Source organism: Schistocerca serialis, chromosome 3, assembly GCF_023864345.2.
Source record: "Schistocerca serialis cubense isolate TAMUIC-IGC-003099 chromosome 3, iqSchSeri2.2, whole genome shotgun sequence".
In the NCBI taxonomy this organism is placed as follows: Eukaryota; Metazoa; Arthropoda; class Insecta; order Orthoptera; family Acrididae; genus Schistocerca; species Schistocerca serialis.
The window spans coordinates 483,071,965-483,098,527 of NC_064640.1; the positions used below are offsets into that span (position 1 = coordinate 483,071,965).

A 26,563-nucleotide genomic window follows, 5' to 3' on the forward strand; every position below is an offset into this window, starting at 1 on the left:
CACCAGTTTCGATCCTAAATATTCAGAAACTTCTGAATACCTTCTCACTACTCTTTAAAAGGGTCCAGCAAAAAAGCCAAGTGCACGTCATTGCTAACAGCTTCATTAAACGCCAACCGCAGCTTGCAGCATACATGGAGGGTAAGACTCCCGTTAAGTTTCCCCATGGGCTACAATAACACACAGCATGATGCTTACTCCAGCTGAGAAACCTGCAAGTGTCGTGGAGGGCCGGACATTCTTTTCTACTACAGGACTTTCCTTGCTCACGTCTTTGGGCTCCAACCTGGATGGATGTCCAGCACCATCATTGAGCTCCAAAATGTGGTTATGTTCACTACATATACTCAGAAGGAAATCAACTGACGACACGCCATCTAGATGTACTTCCGACAGGTTTCCACGTTTATCGAGCCAACACCATGCCATAGCAGCAGGACAGGCTTTAATTTCTGTTTATCGACAAGAGCTGGATCTCAGCTCAGCTTCACCACCACTGGGCTACTGCGGCTCAGAATTGGGGGTGGTAGAACACTTCACTAGAACGTTTGCCTCACTGACCGCCAACATGACAACTCATCACCAGAAGCGCTACCACCTGTGCCCTCACGTCCATCGTCCAAACGACAGTTATCGTTCCAGCCGTACCTGGCGTCTTTAAGAAGCAGAGATCTTATATCTCAACCAGTGAGTTCTGCGCTTCCACCTCAGGCAACGGTAAAGGCGAATCATTACTGCTGGCAGGCCACGAAGAACTCTGAGAAAGTTCAATGTAACAGGTTGCATAGTAGCTAAGGCGGTTTATTTCAGGCAATCTTCCACAGCCAGGTGCCACCGGAATCCACCGTCTCCGTTGCTAGTTTTCTAACAGAGTTCACCACAGCCACCTCGACCTGCTGCTTCTCCATGGAATTTTAATCTATACACAGTGCTTGCTGACAGGTGATTAATCCATAAGTAGCGTTAGCTGACAGACTCAGATATCTATTAGAGATTGAAGTGTTATTTCTGACTGGCGGTAGGCTTGAGTTAGAGCCAGAACCTCCGGAAAAAATCTCTCATCTGCAACTACAATTTTTTGCTAATTTTGTGGTATTTTTCCTGGACAGAAAATAAAATCTTTTGTTTGTGTATATATCTAGTGCATAAATTAACAATATATAGGGTGTTACTTACTTTATTTGAGGTGCATCAGGTGCATCATAGCGCTATTACTTTATCGTGGATGAACGGTTAGTGACAATGCAGAGCAGTCTCTACTTTATACGATATGTCTGTTCAACCTAGTGGAACCGAGAGAGATGACATAGTAAGGCTTTGGATTCATAGCTGAGAGGAAGGCAGTTCAAATCCCTGTCCGACCATCCAAACATAGGTTTTCCATGATTTCCCTAAACAGATTAATGCAAATACCATTGGTCCCATTGGAGAGCATACGGCCTATTTCTTTCACCATCGTTTTCCTGTCCGGTCTACTGTAATGACCTCGTCTTCGACACGGTACTGAACATTAACCTTTCTTCCGTCTTTGGAACTAGTGGGATTTGCAGCTCTTATATCGGACTTCATTACTCGTGTTGAGAAGCGGGCGTTTGTCACACGATGGTTTAATGTAGTTTGAGTTACTGGAAGTCCTTCAGCGTCTTGCATCCTTACAGCGTCTTCCATTACCCTTAACTGCTAGTGACTGTTTCTTTTGCTGTCCAATGGAGCACTGAGTCTCGAGAACTGGAGCAGTGCTTTAGTCGAATAAATTGTACTTGTAAGGCAGTACAGGGAGAAACCCGGTTCCTGACGCGCGTAATACGAGAAACTCGACCAAGTTTTTACAGCCAAGGCCTTCCTTCGTCTTTCGTGTCAAGGTCCACTCCGGGAAAGTTCCTGCACCAGTACTCGTTCGGCAGCGTTAGTTATGGAACGGTTGTTCATAAAAACAGTTTTAGTCGCCAAAATTTTATTTGAAAGGAGTTCACCATATTTATCAAGATAAATATCAATATTAATGATTACGTATGTAGCCCGAGAGAGCTTGCTGCCTTTTTGTTTTGTTCCGCGCATCTGGCGGAGAACGAGGCAGTTTACATATTCATTAAAGTAGCTGTACGGCTTTTCAGCCAGCACTGTAATGTTTGAATTACAGCCTTCGGCTACCCGCCAGTCCTTGAAAACGAATTAATTTAGAGAAAATTAAAAGCTCTATAGTTTCAGAATAAAATGCGGGTCAGTTGATTTGTGCTAAATGTAAACAGGAAGCAGGAACGGCTTCATCCATTTTCATAACTGGAATGTGACTTCCACAAAGCCAACGTATTCTCACTAGAATCGTGTGCTAAATTCAATAGTAGGGTTGTCAGTATAAAACTCACATGTAATACATAAAGCATGCTCAAAACACAAATACAGCATAAAGCACAGTCGGAGCTGAACGGACAGCGCGCCCCATTTTACGTTTGCTGAATGTCCAGAATCAGTCCATGCGTTATAGCAATAAGAAGTTTCTAGAATCATATGGAACGCTTCATTATTAAATTACAATTGCTGACAATAATTTAGAGTCGAACCTGGGACATGTGTATCACTAGCCAGAAGTTACTACCGTTAAATCACAATTCACTTCACAAAGGCACTTGTTGCGGCGTTTTCCTGAAGGGAAAAGAAAACAGCGACGCTCTTTTTCGGCCGGACAGTGTGGCCGAGCAGTTCTAGGCGCTTCAGCCCGGAACCGCGCTGCTGCTACGGTCGCAGGTTCGAATCCTGCCTCGGACATGGATGTGTGTGATGTCCTTAGGTTAGTTAGATTTAAGTAGGTCTAAGTCTAGGGGACTGATGACCTCAGATGTTAACTCCCATGGTGCTCAGATACATTGGAACCATTTGAACGCTCTTTTCCAGAAACTGATTTGAAGCCGGCTGCAGTACTATGCCCCTGGAACTTGTTAAAGGCTCTTGTTTAAGTCCTTGGGCATCCTCGCTTTCTGTTCTTGGTATTACGTCACCACGGCTAGATGCTATTTTGAAATGCTGACATTACACGATCACATTTCTTGACGTGGGATCTTTATAGATTTGAACAGTAGTATGTGGGACTCGATTCGACAAGTATCAAATTAGCGCTTTAGTAACAATTATGGTTCCGAGTATAGCCAGCATAAACGTAAAAAAACCGTAATTAAGTAATCTGAGCTTGTAACGCATCATAAAGGTTTTTTTCTTTAGTTCTGGTGATTAGTTATTTAATGCAGTAATCCTCATTAATCATGAGACTGAAACGGAAACAAAGTATTCATCGTCGTTTTGTCCTCACGAATGAGAAGAACAGTGTGAAAGGCTTGGTGTCTCGCTTCACTATACTGCTCACGAACGCCATTATAGGCACTGTCTTACACCCCCCCCCCCCCCCCAACCTCCCACGGGCCTCTTCAGCACTGACGAAAATGGAAAGCAAGTGTTCCAACCTTTTGCTATAACGTTTGGGGGGCATTTTTTGTGAGTGACAATCATCCATTTGTGAAACTGTCTGTGACAATAATATCGATTAACATGGTCAGACCATTACAAGTAGTGTTTACGTCTCAAAATTGTCTTCCACTGGGAAAGAAGGAAGGGACAGAGATTAGGGTGTATCGTCCCTTAGACAACGAAGTCATTGGAAACGGAGTACAAGCTCGGATTGTGGGGAAGGAAATCGACCGTGTCCTCTCAAAGGAGCCATCCAGGCATTTGCTTCAGGCGGTTTAAGGAAATTGCGAAAATCCTAAATCTAGATAGCCGGACGCGAATTGAACTGTCGTTTCCCCGAATGTGAGTCCACTGTGCTAACCACTGCGTTACCTCGCTCTGTCTCTTCCACGAGGAGCCCGGAAGTTTATAGAACTTAGTAAATAAGTACAGCCTTGATGCTAGCGTATCGGAGAGATGAACAGAGCACACTATGAGCATGAACTTCTTTCCGTTGACTTCTGAGACCATTCCTAAAGGCGCATACCAGTGAGATGAAGTTGGAAAACTGTAGATAGTACTGGGGCCATGCTATGATTCCGAATTCTTCTTTGACTTCTTTCACCTCTAAGACATATGCACACTACAGAGACAACCACTGTACTACACTCCACATCCAATCATAGTGCCTTTCGAGAAAACCCTGGAAGAAATACCTCAGTACAAGTGATCTTCAGCGTCATCGCTGCATTGTGGACATTGATGCTGAACATAAGGAGGTTCCAACGAAACATAAGTCACTAATTTAAAATTGCGAGTAATAGGCGGAGATTCGTGTAAAATGAACAAGCTTTTCCGCTGCACTGGATGTACTGCATCACAAGAATGCGTTTACTGCTACTGCATCAAAAATATTTTCTCAACGATCTAACAGTTGCTCATCTCGGATTCATAGAGACCTCTGAATAATTCAGTCATAGGTATAGCTCGCAACATCTCTCTTATCACACGCTACGCAAGCCCTGGTACCCAACTTCACCTGCAACTATCCATTTTGTTTTTGTTATGTTGGGGAATTTTAGGTTTCCTTTTTTGATATGACATGCGATCTTGTTGTATCGTTCATTTCTGTGTATAATCTGTCTGTTTTCTCTCGTAGTTCAACTACTTAGACATTTCGTGACACTTGGATGAAACATCAAAAGTTATTACACACAAACTCAACGTTATTATATCATATTTAAAAGGTATTCTACTAGGGTTCAGTACACTGTCAGCAATTGCAGGTCACATCGAACTTCAATATATGAGATTCTGCAGTAGGTGTCAGTTTCGAAGTATACAATAGGGATCTGCAATTTTTCAAATCATTTCCTCGTTCGTGTTCTCTATAAACTCATAAGTAAATGATTGTAGACATCCGCCTTGGGATACTATCTGACAAAAGCTATGTACAGAGTGATCTTACGCAGTGGTAAGACGGACAGTGGGCTCGCATCGAGGGGACCGTGGTTCAACTCCTCGTCTAGCCACCCAATTTACCAGATATGACTGGGAGTTCTGACCTGTCTGATTTCCTATCCACGTCTGGCTCCAGTCCGAACACTTGGCACCACCTTTAATGACATCGTCGTCGATGGAACATTAGCTCCTAATCTTCCGCTCTTCATTAATTCATTCCTTTCGAAGCCAGGTGATCCGGCAGGCAATGTGACAAGGCCAGTACTCCCTATACATTTTCGAAGATACGTAGCAGCTAGAAGATCTACAGTACTCCCAAGAAATGCTAAATGATGCTGTAAACACATCTTACGACAGCTAAGGAATACGCCGCTCTCAAACAGTTCACGCAAAGAGAGACAGAGAGAGAGAGAGAGAGAGAGAGAGAGAGAGAGAGAGAATTGCTCGACCAGCACGTTCAGGCGAGCTGTTGGAGACATGGCTCAGAGTTGATATTAGACAATGCCAACCCAGAAAACTATGCTTGCTGTTGGGCCTCCTATGCAATTATAAATGTCCAATTATCATACATACATCAACATTCGCGAAAACTGCAAAAATAGATGAAAATGTTCCGACTGAATCCAGAGTTGTTTCAGTTCCACGTCTTTATGACTGTACCCAACAAGACAGAGGCTGCGCCATGTCTAGAAATTTGTTTCACATTTGGCAAAGTTTACAGCTTCGCTTACGACAAAGTTCAACAGTTATTTTTGAAATAAGTTCAGCGCTGTATTTCCCTTTCCACGAGCTACCATATGCAGTTGGCAAAAGAACGTCGTTCCATTACAAACAGACCACTCCTTTCATATATATTTAGATAGAGAACATGAAGCACAATCAAAATACTTTCAAGTTTGGGTATCATTATTTGCTGAAAATCTAGTTTTTGTGTTCTGATCCGTTCATGGCTAATAAGGGACGTTATTATTTAGGTAACACTGATTTATTGTAAGCAGATTTGAAACGATGTTTCCTGAATGGGAGATCAGCATGTAGTTCGTTAGTATAGGAACGTTTTGCATGCAGCAGCAGCAACAGCAGCAGGAGCAGCAAAACATTGCAGTCTCTTTTATGTGTGTGTGTACACAATAAAGGCATGGGATACCACACTTTTTGTCAACATTTTCACAGAACTGAGGAAAGATGCCCATTGAATTTTTTATTGAAGAAAGTCATGGAAGTCATCTGAAGTGTTTAAAATATTGCGGAAATTGCGGTTCAAGATTAACAGACTTGGATTTGGGCGCTGGTTCTCCAGATTTCGAACGTAGCATTCCATTCATAAGAGCAAAGTTTTCGAAAATGTACTTAGTAATGTATATACAAAGATAATCCATCGGTAAAATAGTAGCTATTGGAAGTCATGATTAAAAACACAACTGGAAAGTAATTAACCACTGGTGTCAGGTTACAGGTAACTCTTACCACTGAAAGCTCGCTCTGGAGCTAACAGTTAGATTCAATATATTCAAAATCAATTCGGACAAATTCAGCGTAAATGAATAAATGTAGAAGAAAGTAAAAAACCATCGCCGGCCGGAGTGGCCGAGTGGTTCTAGGCGCTACATTCTGGAACCGCGCGACCGCTACGGTCGCAGGTTCGAATCCTGCCTCGAGCATGGATGTGTGTGATGTCCTTAGGTTAGTTAGGTTTAAGTAGTTCTACGTTCTAGGGACTGATGACCTCAGGTGTTAAGTCCCATAGTGCTCAGAGCCATTTGAACCAAAAAACCATCGATGTGTGTGGAAATATCAAACGGGAACGTATTACGGTATGAGGGAAAAGTGTGACGGGTGTACGTGAGCCTGCATCCTGAATAACAAAAAGTTATGTGTAGGTTTATGTAAAAAAAAAAATTGCTGCAAATGACTAGCAAGTAGACGTTTGTAGTTTCGGCTTGCTGTGAACCAAACGATACGTTCTACATTACAACTTACAATGTTCATAATCAACTAAACTTGCGGCCAGCCAACTAAATGGCAGAGTGAAGTCATTTTAGGCAGGGAGAACACGCGTGAGAAAAGGAAAGAATGAATCAAAGCAATCGAATGATTAATTTCGTCATATATTCTCATTCTTCAGTGTAAATATATTTTGTAGAGGACGAAATCAATCCTGACAAATTCAGGGTAAATAAATAAATAAATATAGAGGAAAACGCTATTGTATAGATCTCAAAAGCCAGATGAAACCTTCATTGGCGTACGAAGAATAGTGAGTAACAAGCTAAATCTCGATTGTGAACCTTACGGAAAAGAACTACGTATGTTAAAAGGCAACGCTGGCAAGCACATCTTGTCGGCTGTCAGTGGCTGCGCTAGTGAAAGGAATACGTAACGCATTTCGTAAGGATGTCGATGACCCAACGCGTGAGACAGTTCCATCGGATGGGAAATCCCCGACTTCTTAGCGGTAACGTAATTCCTGTTGCTGTTCTGGCATATCGGGTGGGAAGCAAACAACTGAAAAGAAGAGTGCCGTCATAAAATGAAATAGCTCCGTAGGTATACATTATTAAATACAATATTTGTTACATTATTGGTCAGTGCTCTGTTGGCTACGACGTCGTCAATACATGTCGAGCTTGTTGTACTCTTCAGAATTCAGCAAAGAGATCAGTAGTAGTCTCGACTGTGTGCAGATGGAAGTTACGTCTATAGGCCATGCTTCAGGTAGTTCGAATCATTGCCAGCCTTTGACCCACTGTATATCTACACGTGCATTTCTTGTGGGCGCCAAGAGGTACACTACTGGTAAGAAATTTGTTTCTTTATTTGTCCGAGCACAACAAACTGGAACACAATATAATCATAAAAATACAATCTAATATTAATGATTTAGAGATTTTCACGCTTTGAGTCGAATATCCAGCGGTTACGACGACACCGCCATTGGCTGCAAACAAGTCTTCCTTGTCACAGGATCGCTCACATTAATGAAAACCAAGAAGTATTCCAAGCCTGCCTTTTCCCACGTACACGAACTTCATCACTGATATTCCACTTCTCCAAACTAATTTTGCACTTTTTCACTCCTGTTCTCAACCTGTTCAGACTCTTCCACCACCCGTACAAGAGATAGCAGCCTGAAAGTAGCTCCTCTTTTGCTGTCTCTAATCCTCCAGGTGACTTTACCCTTCGCAGCTCAGTTCGGCAGGCTTCTGATGAGTTTGGAACTGGTGCTGTTCTAAGGAGGAAACTTTTTCTGGACTTCATTCGTCATGGGCAAGAATGAGTTCCAAACAATGGACACCTTGGATATGTTGCTTGCTTCTTTTTAATCTCTGCTTCTACCTGTCGTCTTGCATGTGGAAGTGCTGCTCTCATGCGCGGAAAGATCTTCCTGACAGGAGTTGGTTTTAGACACCCTGTGCCTGTGCGGCCTGTCTTACGAAGAGCCACATCAACTTGATTAGCATGTGCAGAGTTTCTCCATACTGTAGCAGTGTTCTCTGTAGCAGAGAAATAGAGCAGGAGCGGATGTGCGGAAGACGTTGGGCTGCGCACCCCACGTGGACTTTTTCGGTTTGGGGACAAGATTCTTCCTGGTGCATTCGTTCTATCTGTTGTCCGTACAGTTAGGGTGCGATTAAATTTTAAACCTAGGAATTTGAGGGTGAGCGCAGTGATTTAAATCGTATCCTTCCCCGGTGATGTTCGGCTTTGCTTATGCCTTCTTATAGCGTAGGTGGAATGCACACTTTTGACTTTTATTCAGATCGTCGTCGAAGATAGGAATTTCTTCGAGAGTGGATGTTAGTTTGCATTCCACTTCTTCAAATGTCGCTTTATAAGCTGCTACAGCTGTGTAATCTGCAGAGATGGACTGGATTCCGATGTTGGGTGGCTGACAACTGATATTTACTAGGGTTGGATAAAAAGTAGTTGCAAAACTGCGGTATCATGAAGGATGTGCGTTAAATGGCATGGGCGCTGTCTGTAGCTGATAGCAGAAGGTCGGTTGAAGTAGTGCAGTGAGCGGCGACGGCTGTGTGTGAGTCAGTTGCAGTGTGTGCTGTCTGGAAGTGAGGGAGGCCAGTTCAAGCGCCCTAACAGACGGTCACTGCAGCCTACTACTGCAGTATCTAGCGACATCACCGTCGTCACGCAATGAGAAGAAAGCGGTTGTACTCTCTGGCAGTGCATGCCAATATTCTTTACGTCAATGCATGATGCCTCATGGCGAACCACGCGCAGGAGATCCTGCGTAGGAGAGGGTGGGAGATACCGGAACATCCACCGTATTCACCCAAAATGAGTCCATGCGATTGCGACCTGTTCACGAAAATGAAGAAACGTCTTCGTGACACGCGCTACAACACAAGAGAAGGCTTCATCCGTACCATAGTGCGGTCCTTGAGAGACGTCGATAGAGATGGAGGCGCTAACGGTGTACGACGCCAGCATCTGTATGGGGAAGTTCAAATGGCTCTGAGCACTATGGGACATAATATCTGAGGTCATCAGTCCCCTACAACTTAGAACTACTTAAACCTAACCAACCTAAGGACATCACACACATCCATGCCTGAGGCAGGATTCGAACCTGCGACCGTAGCGGTCGCGCGGTTCCAGACTGATGCGCCTAGAACCGCTCGGCCACACCGGCCGGCTTGTATGGGGAAGGTGATAGAGATGTAAAGCAGTTATAATGCGGGCATGTAATACGGTGAACGTCAGTCAGTAAAGTCTGGTGTGAAATATAACAGTGTTGCCACTACTTTTTGTCCTACCCTCGTAAGTTAGAAAATATCGGAACCAGCAAACTTGTATGCAGAAGGCTACTTTTCTGCGTTCTGCATCGTCATTTAGAGTGACAAAAACTCGTCTGTGCTGCTGCAGACACTGAATAAGCAGCGTCAGTCGGAAGTTTTTAGTTCTTGTGTGACAGGCAATCGTTTTGACACCCCTCAGCTGAGTGGCGTCATGGCGATGAACTAGCACCTGTTGGCTCCAGACGAAATCTAAGGCGTACCGAAACGGATGCCTGCCATGACGGTGCCTAGTTATCAGTGACTGACTGTCTGTATAGGCATATTTTTGAAACGTTGAAAGGTGTGCAGGTGACACAGCTGATGTTGCCGAAATGAGGGCAGGGGATGTCTTAGAAGAACACTTTGCCGTTTTATTCAAGCGTATTTTAGCGTCGCACCCCGCCGTGATCATGCCACAGGAGAGTGCGAAACAGGAAAGCTGAAAAAGCGTAAACGTTCTTTGCTGCTTCGGATCACGTTCATATCTCGTCGAATGATTTTGGAAGGTCACTAGTGGTTCCACCCTGTACACCAGATCAAAAACTGCGGTCGCACTAAACTCCAAAGGGACGTTATTCATTTGGGCTTCAGGCTAACGATGTCGCTAGAGGAGGATTGTCAGCAGCATCAAATGGTACGAATAAAGTCGTCCTGTTGCTCATCGCACTGAGTTTTCGAACGCGAAATGCATGGTAAATAACGCCCCAAGGGAAGGGTTGGTTTCATTGATACCCTTTTTGCCTTAGAACTTTTCGTGTCGATTCTGAGCGGCTGTGTGTCAGAAATGTTTTCCTCGGTCGCTCATAAGAAAACTGTTTGATTTCAACGCTGGGCGCCGCGGTTGTGAACGCTATCGCAGAAGCGTCAAAAGAAGGGGTTAAATGTAGGTAAGAGGTGGTATGACGACCTTCCCATTGTGTGACGCGTCCAAGGTGGCGATGAGCAGAATTGTCGTGATTTTTAGTGCTAATAAGACATCATTAAGTCACCATACGCCTCACATTAACGTTTGAGCTCTATCCTTTTTTTTCGCATGTGTCGGCACCTCGCTGTTTGAAGCTTCACCGAGTCATGGGGTGATATCTTAAGGTGCCACCATTACAGAGGAAAGTTTTAGGCATATTGAGCCAAATTTCAAACTTCTATGTAGCAATGGGAGACAGTTACGGGGTTTCGAAAAAACAACCCTTTAATTTCGTTGCTCAGTGTAGTTGAAACTTGCCTTGCGCAGTGGAAATGACAGAGGTCATAAATGAATATTTGGATGAATTCTGTGGTCATAATCATTTCCAGTAAGTTATTTATTTGATTTCAAGAACGTGTAGATAACACATCCTGTATGCAAGTTATGTGATATAAGTATATGTGAATTAATATGGTCCCATAACGTTTTTAGCTTAGAAATCTGAAATCTAAAGATGCATGGCTGTCACATTGTACGTGATGATGCTCAACCAGCTCTCTCGGAACCTGCACATGGTCTCTCACCTTCTGACCCGTAAGGCATGCAAAGCAATGTCAAAAGCGTTCTGCTGTGTGTAGCTTTGAGAAATGGATATACTGAATGTAATAGTGGCTCACTTTCACAAGTAGTCCGGCAGAAGACAATAAAACGTGTAAAGATGGGTGCCATAGTTCGATGTAGGTTGCAGAATATATAAAGTATCATGAAAGTAACAGAATTTTTAAACATGAACATATCAGTGGCACAAGATTGTGAATAAACCTCAAAAGCTTTGATTCAGTTGATAATTATTCAATCTCAAACATAATCATTGCTACAATAATGCATACAGTCGTTCGTAAGTGTAACACTTGGTATTTTGAATCATCACAAAAGAAAGAATAGAACAATAAGAGTTCTGTATGCATTGGAAAATAGTGAAAACATTTTACTAGATCAGAGTGTGATGAATTCAACAACCATTGTATTCGGATGGACTAATGGGAACCCAGTTCTGTACTACGTGCCTCGAAAATTCAATACATCACAGAACAATGGAAGTTTAGTTTAAACATAGCTAAATGCACATTTAAGCTCCGAAAACATAGCTTACAATATTACGCCAAGCCGTGCGATGCGAGCCAGACTCTCACCATACATTTGTAACATATAATCTGAGAAAGAGCAACAGAAAGCAACAGCAAAACAACTTAATGCGTTACTCGTCCATACCAGAGAGGCAGCACTCGAAAAACAAAAACCAGGAAGATGCAGACAAAGTTAGACTGCCTTTGTACGATTCAAACGGCTTGCACACAGCGAAAAACGAGGTCGCACTTGCTTCTCATTGATTAGTCCTATAACTCACCAAATTGTTCCACTTTAAATATCCCTCCTGAGTTGGTCAAAGGTTATGAAGCCTTCTGTGATAGATTGCTTGGTACAGAAACATTTTTGCCATGTGCTTGCGACTAAGCATTCACGGACGAACAGTTACCGTTACATGCGGATAAGTGTAATAAAATGCCTGTAACGAAGAGAGAGAGAGAACATGACAGTATGTTCTTACAAGATTAATGAGGAAGCACTTACAACCGCATAAGTATTTATGGGTAATATTAGGAAACAGCATACAGCTGGACAGTCACTTACAATTACTATTAGACAATGTGAATGGGAACTTATAACTGTTGGAAGTGTATTGGAAAAATGCAATGAACATGTAAAAGAAGTGACGTATAGGACACTAGTGCGAATGGTTACAAGAGTATTCCACCGGTGTTTGGGGTGCTTAGCCAAGTATGCGTGACAACAGCCATCGAATGACCTTAGAGTCGCTCTTCTAGGGTCGTAACTGGTCGGTATAGCCCGTACGTAAGTGTAATAGAAATTCTCCAGGAAATTAAATGTGGATGCTCGGTAGGAAACCGAATTGATTCTCGCAAATCCAGCTTAGGAGATATGTACTAGAAGAGGACTGCGCGAATATTATGCTGCCGTTTTGCTATATCTCGCGTAATGATCATGAGAATAAGATAAGTGAGATAATGGCGCGTACAGAGGTATACAATGTCATTTTCCCTTCGCTCGATACGTGACTGTAATTGGAAAGAGACTCGATAATATTGTTACGATGTACCCTACGCCACGCACTCTAAGTTACCCATGGAGTATACCTGGAGATACCGTTTTATTGAACTGATACAGTGTTAACCTTGCATATTTTAGTGCACAGATCCCTCGTAGATACGAATTTATCAGCGATTAGGAGACGGAAGACGTAATGGCATCTATTGAGGAACTGAAGCTGGGCTTACTATTGATGCACTGTTTCCCCTGTACAGAAGTTCAAAGCTTAATCTCTGTTATAAAATTTTATGCAGACTTCGAAGCGAACTAGATAAATGAAGCGGATGTGAATACATGTGATACATCTGTATTAGAAACCACTGACAGATGACCAAGCCGAGAAGCGACAAATGCAGAATTCTGAAAGACGAACTACAGCTAAATACGTACGATTCAAATTTGCGACAATCCACTACTTAAGCACTGAGTTCACGAATATTCCACACATTGAGAAGCGTAGTGGCCAACGATTTTCGAATGCTGTTTATCTTGTTTTAAATGATGTCAACAACAAACAAAAGTTTCAGTTGTATATCGCACAGAATCTTAGAATATCTTTTGGAAAATCGTTGCATCTACCTGTTACCGTTTGCTATCGGTTTTGTTTGACAGAGCGAATGGGTTGCACTACTTGGTAGGTGGCGTTGCAGATAATAACGGTAGCATTCTGTTTTACCGCATATTTGTGGCGTTACGTGGATAACATGCGCGTTTCAGCAGGTGTGTGTTTGATATCCAAGTGGCCGATTTGCGTAGCGACGTTAATTGGCACCAAATAAATTGTGACTTAACTCCATACGCTGTTCGTATAGCTCATTTATGAAGTCTCATGTTTGTAGTAACACACCAGCGAATTCCTGAGCTTGAGCTGTAAATTCAGTATATCATGTGTGAAATACTAGACCACCGTACAATAGGATAAATAATGTGCAGGAGTGTGTGTGTGTGAAATCTTATGGGGCTTCTTAACTGCTAAGGTCATCAGTCCCTAAGCGTACACACTACTTACCCTAAATTATAATAAGGACAAACACACACACACACACACACACACACACACACACACACCCAACCAACCATCCATGCCCGAGGGAGGACTCGAACCTCCGCCGGGACCAGCCGCACCGTCCATGACTACAGCGCCTAGGAGACCTGTATGTGAGTATCAGTAATATATGCATTACTGGAAATTTAAAAGCAACACACTCCGTGTTACACGGTGGCTTTGATTTAATTTGTACCACTAGTCTGAAGAGAATCTGTTCGACATCCCATTTGTGACAGAAAAAAAGTTTGAGTTGCAGAACTCTTGTTCCACCTAAACTGTTTGTGTTACATGACATTTGACAATGCTGATGAACTCCACCGGTTTCAGCAAGATCTGGTTTGTGGTTTGACCTTCAGTCCGAAGACTGGTTTGATGCAATTTTCCCCCTCTTCATCTCCTCATTACTACTGCAACCTGCATCCAATTGAACCCGCTTACTGTACTGAAGCGTCTTCTTCCTCTAGAATTTGTACCCCCCCTCCTACCCCTGCTTTCCATTACCAAATCGACAGTTCCTAGAAATGAAGACGCAGACTCCTTACAAACGACCAGCAACTTCCTTTAATGGAAATTAATCCAAATTATCCTGTGATGGTATTATATTCCAAGCGTCATTTGAACGAAACCTACTCGACACGAATACTTCAAAAATCTGTATAAACAAAACTATGCTGTAGACCCAGCTGAAACTCGACGTATTCCGACAAAATAAAACTTTAGTTGATATCAACGTTAGCTACATACCAGAACGATAACTTTTTATCACCTCATATTTGAAAATAATTTTCTCTGAGAGGTCATTTTCCAGAAGAATTTGAAATTTTTCCGAAGGTGCACATGTTACTGGCGTTTATAAGTTTTCTCTGGATTTAAAGAGAGACGATTTCCTTAAGAGCTTTTTGCCTTAAAATTTACTGACACCCGCCTTCAGCAAAATAAGGTTATTCTATAAAAGAATCAATCAATTAATTAATATTTTCTGAAGTCTTCATACAGTTCACCTTAACTACGCCGGTGGACGGTGCCTGTCAATTTTCTGGATAAATCACAGTCGGAGAGAAATTCAGACTATTAGCTTAGGGCGCAGTTTCTTATCTTCTTAGAATGTTGCCTTCTGCTCCGTTTATATATACTCACCTTAAAATTTCATTCAAATCCGTTATCTCCAAAATCACGGTACGCTGTAAAGCTGCTGTTAATGTATCAGATAAATGACGCACAACACATTTAAATCTCTTCTCTGTTTGTTATTAGGTACTGGCAACTGAAATCTGTGCGCTGCCCCCACCCAGGGAAATCTCGCCGCGTAGAACCGCTTTCGGTAAGTACACTGACCCGTCATACATGCCAAAGCTCCATAATGATGTTCTTGTGGTTTTGAAAAATATATCATAGTAAGTATAGGAGGATATGGAATTCTACGTTCAATTAACTTAGTTTTCTGCGTAACCTCCAACTAATCCTTAAACAGACAGGGAGATATACCGTACTGTAAAGCTATTACTGGATTTTTCTGCCTTCCATGATGAATTATGGTGATAGAAAATGAACTCGTATCTCTAATATCATAAATTAAGTTCTGAAAACAACTGTTAGAGGATGCACAGATCAAATGTTGTGTTCCTAAATCCCTGACAAAAAAAATGTCCAATTCACTTCTGCCAGGTCTTTAATCTCTTGCACCCTCCGTGCTGCACGAAGGTGTCACCAATCTCACGTGGAGGGGACAACACAATAGCGGACTGGTATTTCAGTTTTAAAGGGGTCCAAATTTACGTCCAGCAACCCAATTTAACTTTCTTTCTAATTTTGTTGAATCGCTTACGCCGATTATCAAGGTGGTTCGTTCACTAAGACCCCAGCCGATTCCCTCACTTCCCCTCTCCTTTTCGCTGATGACCATTAAAATTGCAGTTAATGACAGTTTGCAATAAACATCAAGTTGCCATGATGTCTACATATGCTTAGCTATAAAAACTATTAGCGTTTCAGCACAACCCCACAAATTAGGTCTAAGTAACACCCATCTACATTCTGTACATGGGGAAACATTACATAGCAGGTTTCTCATTCAGAAATAACTTTCGAAAGTTTGTTGTTCATAACAAGATAATGGTGAGCCTACCAGCATGTGCTGGAACTCGACAGCGCCAGGATCATGGCTTATCAAGAGTGCGTTTTATGGGACTTAACTGCTAAGGTCATCAGTCCCTAAGCTTACACACTACTTACCCTAAATTGCTGGTTGCACTGGTCGGTTCCCACAACTGATATGAAAATATGGAGTCCATCAGCTCACGAAGGCCATAACAGCGTTTTGCTTTATCTTAAAGACCCCACACAACTAGCTTCAGAGAGGAAAGACGTACTGTTTGTTCAGCTAAGTAGGATCATACAACCATGTGTGAGGTAAAAGTTCGGAGTTGGCGTGGCCGTGCTGGGGCCTCTCGGCGGGCCGCAGCTCGTCGGCGGCCGCATGGTGCCGAACGTTAGCTGGGGTCCAGGCCGAGCGCGTGGTTGGGAATTCCATGGTGATGCTGTGTCGATATGCAGAGAGTGCCAAAGATGGCGGACTTTGTGAAACCCTAATGGCAGACATTTCACAGCTCGTATAGAAATTAATAGTAGCCAGATGAATCATGATACCTCAAAGAAACATGTACATTGAACCATCAGAATCGTCGTGCAAATAATGGTAATCAGATTTTCAATATCTTGATTAGTTTAAAGTTTAGTATCTGACGATAAATTATACAAGTAACACCCAGCAACGAATTTCCAAAATCTAAACGGTTCACCCGATTTTGCCAATCGACATGTTTTTAGAAGGCTATTAGTGTAAACATAAATTGGTATAAATTACAGGCATGTAATTTGAATAGTACATGAGTTATTGGAGGTCAAAGTGGCCGATTACTATCGGTCGCGTCAGGCCTTAAGTACTCCACAGTTACACTAAAAAACGGCAGCAGCATGCTTATAAATATATTTATTCATCTGTGTCTTCTTTTATATCCGATATATACTATTCATGAAGAAATTGGTCAATTATCTACTGTGTTTTAGAAAGAACAGAGACATTAGGCTACTGGCGTACTGCTGTTCTATTCCTTTGATATAAATTTATTTAATTTCTTTATGTATTTAATAATGTGTGTTAGAGCGTGTTTATGGTCCAGCCATAGGAATATTTATTTAATTTCAAGTCATTTAAATGTAAATCCAGTATTTCGAACGTGTTTCATTATGTTTGCGGGTGTGCATTGGCTTGGAGACAGGGCTGGAGCGCTCTAGCCAATCACAGCAATCGTTCCAAAAAGGACACGTGGAGAGACTGTATGGAAGTAGGGGAGGAGGATCGTTTCGAGAGAGGACAGGGCAATTCTGAACAGTGCGGCGCGAGGGACAGTCGCACAGGACACGAGAGAGTCCTGGATAGTACGGCGCGACAGACGCACGGTCGCGGGAAAGACTTGGAGAGTGGAGCAGTTTGCACGTGGTGGCGGAAGATAAAAATATTTCGTAGTGTCGACTCGTGCACTTGCGAGATTTCCGTGGCTTCTGCAGTGAAGACGTAGTATGCGCTTAGAAGTGAATATCTCGCGAGCTACGAGTATGTTGTTGTCCATAACTAATTACGTGAAGTCGGAATCTATTGTTTCCCTGTTATTCAACTTATATTTTATTTAATTGCTGGACAATCGACACCAATAAGTGTTTTACAGTAATAAAGGGCATTCTTAAAGGTGCTTCTGCTATCGTGCTTATCATTTAAAGTCGTTAAAATAGTACACGCAGATTTTATTTAATTGCAATCCTTCATTTATAAATTTATATGTTACATTCATAAATCGCAATTCCCAAGTGATAGGAACCTTCGACCATTCGATTCATGTGTGTATTCGTATTGTATACTGTATACTCAGCAGTAATTGGTTTGTAATGACGCAACTGCGTAACCCAGCCCCTGGACAAAGAAACCAGCCAAAACGTTTAATATTTCAACTCTGAGTCAGAGGGTATGTAGTTGAGGGCCACACCATCAACATTTTTATTTTGAAAGCCCGCACATGCCATGTACAGTATTTGACATTAAGCCTGGCCACCCGCCTGGCCGCAGAGACGAAGTATGAGTCGTTTAGATAAGGCGGAAATAAAGCTGGGCACTCAGAATCTTAAGTCCGACAATCTGCACAAACTGGCAACATTGTAGGATGCAGAATTTTATGGAACAAGTGTTGTGGTCGTGTCGAAGCAGCGTATCATTGTGTGCGCTCGTAATCTAGCGATAAACGTCGCGCAGTATAAATATGAAATCGAGTATTCGAGCCCACTTCTTTCTTTTTCTCAAACTGCTTTTCTTCTGCCTGATAAAATCTATCAGTCTGACGAGAGTTTAGACACAACTTGCTTTACGCTCTAACCGCCTAGAAACACCAAAACCTTACATAAACATTTCCGCGCAAGAGCTCTTACCCCTCATTCCAGCTCAAAACAATTTCTGAAAGTGTTTCCTCTCGCTGCAGCGGACACAAGCCAGCTGTCCGACCAAGTGATCAAGATGCACCACGCTTTCCATCTCAGCACTTGGACTCACAAGCATAAAACTATTATTGTAGTTTCATTTTCCAGGCGAAATATTTTCGATAAACCAACTGAACACTGTACAGTCACAACAGCAATGTAACCATTGCTGAAGCAGCATACGACGTGAGGAAAATTAAGTATGTAACATACCATTGCTGACAAAGTTTTTTGATAAAACTAGACTGGAACATTAGCCCGTGAAGGTTTTGGTGATCTGTTGTCACGTAGGTTACTGAAAGTGTATTTCCTCCCAGGGGGTCCACAACTCTTTTGTGGATACGTGCATAGCGAGCACGGGACCCCGAGCTAATGTGGCCTCCCTTCCTTTCTGGGCTGCGTACCTTCCCTTTCCGCATCCTTCCCCATCCCCATCTTCGCCCCCCCCCCCCTCACCGTTGCCTCTTTCCTTCCCTTTCTTCCCCTCTGGGAGTATGTTTTGTGCCTACGTCCAGAGACGGACGCTCGAAACTGTAACAAATTCTTTGCTTTCTCCACTTGCAAGTCTTCGTCCTTCCTTTGTCCTTCTCTTTCCCTCACCTCTTCTCTCTGCCCTTTTCTCCGCTGCGGCGATTGAGACCTCTCTTCTTTCCTTTCCCTTTCTCTTTTTTCCTCCCTGTGCGTGTCTGAAGACCGACCCACACATTTCCATGCATAGCCTGTGATGGGGTAACGCATAATTCCCCACCCCAGGTAGACAGGTAGGACACGTACGTACCCCCTGGTAACAGCCAGGTCCAGGGAGGGGTGATTACCCGAGCTGATACCTTCCGAAAGTGCCGATTGGTCCCTCCGTCCGTTTGTCGGGAGGTGTGACCTGAGGTGTGAACAATCACCTAAGGTGGGAGTGCCCTCAAAGAGGGCCCCCACAAGGAAGGAGCGCGCCATCGGAGACGACGGTAATCATGGGGGATACTTTCGCAATGGTTTCCTCATCTTCTACTATGTCAGCTCACAAGCGTAAGTTCAATGAGTCTCAGCCACAGACAGTCCTTCCATCATTGCCACAGTTCCTTGTTGTTTCTCGGTCTGACGAAGGTCACGGCTTCTCCACGGTCAACCCTTTCATTATTCAGAAAGGTGTCGACGCAATTGCAGGTCCTGTAAAGTCTTGTTCCAGATCACGAAATGGCACCTTGTTGTTAGAAACAGTCAGTGCCCTCCAGGCACAAAAATTGCTGCGTACCTCACTACTACACACCTTCCCTGTCCGGGTGGAACCGCACTGTAATTTAAATTCATCACGTGGGGTCGTTTATACACGCTCCCTCGACGGATTGTCCGACGAGGAAATTCAACATTACCTGTCTGACCAGGGCGTAACGGCTGTTCATAGAGTCATGAAAAGGGTTGACACGAACATCATTCCAACCCGTACTGTCTTCTTGACATTCGACAAAGTTCAACTCCCATCGAAAATCAAAGCAGGCTATGAGATAATTTCCTTTTGCCCTTACATCCCAAACCCTACGCGTTGCTATCGGTGTCAGCGGTTCAATCACACCAGCCAGTCGTGTTCCAATCCGGCCAAATGTGTTACATGTGACAAGGATGCCCATGAGGGTGCTTGTCGACCTCCATCCCCTCGTTGCATCAACTGTATGGGTGACCATGCTGCTTCCTCATTTTTAAAGACGAAAAGCTCATTCAGGAAATCAGAGTAAAGGAAAAGGTGTCGACCATTGCTGCTCGAAAATTATTCACCAGTCGACAGCCCACCGTGCCTCAGACAGGAAAATACAGCACTGTCCTTGCCTCTCCTCAGCCAACAAAGGAGGCGGCCACGCAGACTTGTGACCTTAACTTTAGTGCCACGGTCGTCAGATCGGCCAGCGCAAAGATCGCCCGTTCAACCTCACCACTTTCGCCTGCCCTCTCTATGGCTCACCCTTCAACGGGTTCTCCTAAATCTCGAGCCCGAAAGTCAGACACCAACACTTCGAAAAAAGAGCATACTCGTGAAGATTTTTTACGTACCCCAACTTCACAAACATCGGTTCCTCCTTCATCTAAACATCATGTTTCTAAGAAGGCTAGTAAGAAACCCAGTTCATCTCCTCCTCCGCCAAGGCGTGTCTCATCTACAACACCACCTGGCGGTAATCGCCCTCGGCCGTCTTCCGTGTCGCCGAGGCGCACTGCTGGCGGCCGATCAACCGGCCGATCGCTGGTGGCTGGAGCTGCTCCTGAACAACCTATGGATCAGGATCTTCTGGCTTCGGCTGAATGCCATTCCATCCTGTCGGTCGCAAGCTCTGAGCAGGCGCTGAGTTGACGGCAACCTTGGTCACATTCCTCCATTTTCTGTTCACCCTACGTCCATTATCCACTGGAATATCCGCGGCCTTCGAGCCAATCGGGATGAATTGACGATCCTCTTACGATCCTACTCGCCGGTCATCTTCTGTCTTCAGGAAACAAAGCTGCATCTCCATGACCGCTTTGTTCTCCCCCATTTTCAGTCCATCCGATTTGATCTCCCCTCTGTTGAAGGCACTCCAGCACATGGATGACTCATGATTCTTCTCCATGATACTCTCCATTATCACCCAATCCCCTTAACCACCTCCTTCCAAGCTGTCGCTGTCCGTCTTTCCCTTTCTGGATATACCTTTTCCCTTTGTACTGTATACATTCCATCGTCCACACCAATGGCACGAGCTGATCTCCTTCATCTTCTTGGTCAGCTTCCACCCCCCTATTTGCTGGTTGGAGACTTCAAAGCCCACCACCCGCTTTGGGTATCTCCACATCCTTGTCCACGTGGCTCACTATTGCTAGACGTCTTCCACCAAGCGTATCTAGTTTGCCTCAACACTGGGGACCCTACATTTTTGTCTGCCTCCACGACAAATTTCTCTCATTTGGACCTTTCGGTCGGTACTGTTCCGCTAGCTCGGCGCTTCGAATGATTCGCCCTTGATGATACACACTCGAGTGACCACTTTCCATGTGTCCTTAGACTGCCGCCTCAACAGCCATATATGCGCCCGCGACGCTGGAAGTTTGGCCAAGCCGATTGGACACTTTTTTCGTCTCTAGCGACATTCGATGACCGTCACTTTCCTAGCGTCGACGATGAGGTCACACATATTACCGACGTTATTCTTACAGCTGCGGAACGTTCAATACCACGCACCTCTGCATTGCCCCGGCGGCCCATAGTTCCTTGGTGGAACGCGGCATGCCGTGACGGAATAAGTGAGCGGGAACGTGCTCTTCGCGTTTTCCGCCACCATCCTACTTCGGACAACTGTATCCGCTATAAGCAGTTCCGAGCGCGATGCTGTCGCGTCATCCGTTATAGCAAGAAGGAAAGCTGGAAATTCTTTACTAGCTCATATAACACCTTCACTCCCTCCTCGAAGTTTGGAGTCGGATTCGACGGTTCTCAGGCGCGCCTAGTTTCACCCCGGTCTCTGGGCTCACTGTCGCGCATGATACATTAGTGGACCCCGTCGCAATTTCTAACTCATTGGGTCAGCACTTTGCTGAGATTTCGAGCCCTTCAAATTACCCGCCAGCGTTTCTCCCGAAGAAACGTGCAGCGGAAGTGCGACCTCTTGCTTTCTCCTCTCAAAAGCTACAATACTGTTATCTCCATGCGGGAACTCCAACATGCACTCTCTTATTCTCGCTCCTCCGCTCCAGGACCGGATGGTATCCACATCCAAATGTTGCTGCATTTATCATACCATAGTCTACTTTACCTCCTTCGCCTTTACAATCGAATTTGTACCGACAGTACTTTTCCCAGACGATGACGGGAAGCTATCGTCGTTCCTTTTCCGAAGCCTGGAAAGGACAAACATCTCCCCTCTAGCTATCGCCCCATTTCTCTCACGAGTAGTGTATGTAAGGTTTTGGAGCGTATCGTGAATTGCCGTTCAGCTTGGTGGTTGGAGTCCCGCAGTCTTTTAACACTTGCCCAATGCGGTTTCCGAAAGCATCGTTCTGCAGTTGACCATCTTGTTGCTCTCTCCATTTATATCATGAACAATTTTCTCCGGAAACGCCAAACAGTAGCAATATTTTTTGACCTGGAGAGAGCATACGATACCTGTTGGTGGACAGGCATCCTCCGCACACTGTTCTCTTGGGCTCGGCTGCCCCTTTTTCTTCACGAATTTATGGCAGAGCGCACATTTAGAGTGCGGGTGAACACCACTCTCTCTCGTACTTTCTCCCAAGAAAACGGGGTACCCCAGGGCTCCGTGCTGAGTGTTCTACTGTTTGCCATTGCCATAAATCCGATTATGGATTGTCTCCTTCCTGATGTCTCGGGCTCCCTCTTTGTGGACGATTTTGCGATCTACTACAGTTTTCAACGGACCAGCCTTCTTGAATGACGTCTTCAAGGATGTCTCGATCGCCTCCACTCTTGGAGAATCGAAACCGGCTTCCGTTTTTCTCCCAGTAAGACCGTTTGTGTTAATTTTTGGCGACGTAAGGAGTTTCTTCCACCCTCCTTACATCTAGGACCTGTCAACCTTCCGTTTTCGGACGTCGCTAAATTCTTGGGTCTTATGTTTGACAGAAAACTGTGCTGGTCCTCCCACGTTTCCTATCTTTCGGCTCGCTGTCTGCGATCCCTCAACACCCTCCGTGTCCTGAATGGTACCTCCTGGGGAGCGGACCGAGTGGTCCTTCTCCGCCTCTATCGCACCTTAGTGCGCTCGAAATTGGACTATGGAAGCATAGTTTACTCCTGTGCTCGGCCGTCTATTCTTCGGCGTCTGGACTCTATCCACCACCGTGGATTACGTTTAGTGTCTGGAGCTTTTTACACCAGCCCTGTGGAAAGCCTTTATGCTGAGACTGCTCAACCTCCGCTGTCCAATCGGCGAGCAGTCCTTCTGAGTCGTTATGCAGGCCATCTGTCTTCCATGCCTGCTAATCCGGCCCATGACATTTTTTTCGACGCCTCCTTGGATGTGGGGTATGCGGGCCGCCCTTCCTCCCTACTACCACCGGGAGTCCCTTCCGTCAACTGCTCCATTCTCTTTCCTTCCGCTTTCCTAAAACCTGCTTGACAACTTGGGGTACAGCACCGCCTTGGCTCCGTCCCCGGATCTGCCTGCTCCGTGACCTTTGTCAATTTCCCAAGGATGGTACCCCTTCACTTGTTTATCGTCGGGCATTTGCTGCTCTATGTGCACAAATGAAGGAAGCCACATTTATTTACACTGATTGCTCGCAAACATCGTTAGGTGTAGGGAGTGCCTATATTGTTGGCGACACCCCAAATCGATTTCGGCTTCCCGTCCAGTGTTCGGTTTATACTGCGGAGCTTTACGCTGTTCTCCAGGCTGTCCAATACATCCGCCGCCATCAGCGGATACAGTATGTTATCTGTTCAGATTCTCTCAGCTCTCTCCTCAGTCTCCAAGCTCTTTACCCTGTCCACCCTCTGGTCCACCGGATTCAGGACTGCCTGCGCTTGCTCCATTTGGGGGCGTCTCTGGGGCGTTCCTCTGGCTCCCAGGATACGTTGGTATCTGTGGCAATGAGGCGGCCGATATAGCGGCCAAGGCTGCAGGCTCTCTTCTTCGGCCAGCTATTCAATCGATCCCTTTTGCCGATCTACGGAGCGTTTTATGTCGTCGTGTTGTCCTTTTATGGCACGCACATTGGTCGACACTTCCCCATAATAAATTGCGGGACGTGAAAGCTCTTCCCTGTGCTCGGACCTCTTCCTCCCCAACGCGTCGTCGGGAGGAGGTAATTTTAACTAGACTCCGGATAGGGCACTGTCTTTTTAGCCATCGACATCTTTTAAGCGGCGATCCTCCCCCACTCTGTCCCCACTGCTTTCAGCTGTGGACGGTAAGACACCTTTTAATTGAGTGCCCCTATTTTACTCCGTTATGCGCCCGTCTACAGCTGTCGCCTGATATATCGTCAATTTTAGCAGATGACACGCGCTCGGCCGATCGCGTTCTCCAGTTTATTAGTGCCAGTGAGATGACGTCAGTCATTTGAAGCTCTTTTTGGGGACAACCAACCCCTTTCTGTAGTGAATTTTTAAGCTTTCCTTCTGCTTTTAGTTTCTCCAAGTTTTTGAGTTTCGTTCCCATTGCTGCTACTTTCCATTTTCGTTTTTTACCGTTTCCTAAGTCACAGACCGGGCGCTAATGACCATAGCAGTTTTGCGCCCTAAAACCAAAACAAAAAAAATGAAAGTGTATTTATCAATTGGCATTTTTTATTTGACAGCCTAATACTTTCACTGAAGTGACATATTGAATATAGCCCATTTTGACGGTTACAGAACGTTTTGTTTAAGCGCTAGAAAAACGGAGCTTGAAATGGAAAAGTATGACGATTGCGACATTTTTTATTTTTTCTCTCTCCTGACTGTGACGAAAGGTGTGAAGGTATCAGAGCCACCTCGAAACATTTTGGCCGCGTATGGAGTGACATCATGTCAGAAACAGTTTTCACGTTCGAAGTGGGATAGTTTTGACGTTGATTATTCGCTATATAGACAATTGATAAGGTACAAAATTCAAGGAATACAGCAAGGAAGCAATGTTAGGCTTTAAGGCCCCGTCGACGGCGAGATCATTAGACATGCGGTAAAATTTCAGAGTGAAAAGGAAAATAGCTGTGCATTTTAAGCGAACCATGACCTGCATTTGCCTTAAGCGTTATAGGGAAGTAACTATTAATCTAAATCGCAATGGCCAGAAGGGGTTTGAACCACCATACTCCCGTCGCAGTAAAACGGGTGTGGGAGTACTGCATGCATCAGTGGCTGACCAAACGTCCAGTTTTACTTGAACTTTGTTGAGCTTTCCAATCGAATATTTTCAGTGGCGCCGAGATAAGATGCCTTTATGTTAATTTCATGAAAAGAAATAGCTGGGTGAGACTTAACAAACAAACATTTCGAGCAAAGGCTTGTGAGTCTCCAAAGTCAATGTTACGCATGTCATGGCGAGAAAGTGGGGTGTTGTACGAATAGCGTCCTAGAAGTGTATCCATCGCATTTGTTACTGTTATCAACAGCTGAGACGCCTTGGGGTCGCAATGTAATAAAAATGATCAACACGACTGCGTAGTCTGCACTTTGCTAATTTCACAAAAGAAGCCATCCAGTATCTTCGTAGGTTCTTGAAACCTGAAATTTTTACTTTTTATCGTACTTATCGAAAAATCATCAATAAAATTCCATTCCTGACTGCAATGCGGTTTATATTTGGCTTGACGACGTTTTAAACTCTGAACCGATAGCATTAAGCAGGCGTGCTATCGAAAATGTATCTGAGCATTGTCAGATTGGTTTAGATGTGTCGAGTCCAGGCATAAAGGAGATGGACCGATTTATAACGCCAGTCTTCAATCTCCGAACGGTTAGGAACAAATGCAGAAAGAACCAATTGTCAGTTATGAAAGATGATTACTTAGATCAGCGCCAAACACTGTCACAGGGCACCTAAGAGAGGTGTGGATTTTGAAACTCAATAAGGATACTCGTAGCAGCATACTCCATGATCTAAATAGCCCTTGTTAATTAGTTAAATGTTCCATAGATGATTTGAACGATTATTTCATCGAAATGATGTGGAACGAGTCAGTTTACAGGATATGTGTACAAGATTACTGTTAACTTTTTCCTGACTACCAATTTTTCATCTACATCTGCGTTTATACTCCGCAAGCCACCCAACGGTGTGTCACGGAGGGCACTTTATGTGCCACTGTCATTACCTCCCTTTTCTGTTCCAGTCGCGTATGGTTCGCGGGAAGAACTACTGCCTGAAAGCCTCCGTGCGCGTTCGAATCTCTCTAATTTTACATTCGTGATCTCCTCGGTAGGTATAAGTTGGGGGAAGCAATACATTCGATACCTCGTCCAGAAACGCACCCTCTCGAAACCTGGCGAGCAAGCTACACCGCGATGCAGAGCGCCTCTCTTGCAGAGTCTGCCACCTGAGTTTGCTAAACATCTCCGTAACGCTATCACGCTTACCAAATAACCCTGTGACGAAACGCGTCGCTGTTCTTTGGATCTTCTCTATCTCCTCCGTCAACCCGATCTGGTACAGATCCCACACTGATGAGCAATACTCAAGTATAGGTCGAACGAGTGTTTGTAAACCACCTCCTTTGTTGATGGACTACATTTTCTAAGGACTCTCCCAATGAATCTGAACCTGG

At 44.4% G+C, this 26,563-nt stretch overlaps 1 protein-coding gene across 1 annotated transcript in view; it reads left to right on the forward strand.

Annotated features, from left to right (window-relative positions):
• The window catches only part of LOC126470373 (uncharacterized), a 502,532-nt gene that overhangs the window by 268,565 nt on the left and 207,404 nt on the right, over nucleotides 1-26,563 (forward strand). Inside the window, exon 2 of the mRNA XM_050098194.1 lies at nucleotides 15,071-15,137. Coding sequence (XP_049954151.1) covers nucleotides 15,071-15,137 — 67 coding nt within the window. The remainder of the gene's footprint in view (nucleotides 1-15,070; nucleotides 15,138-26,563) is intronic.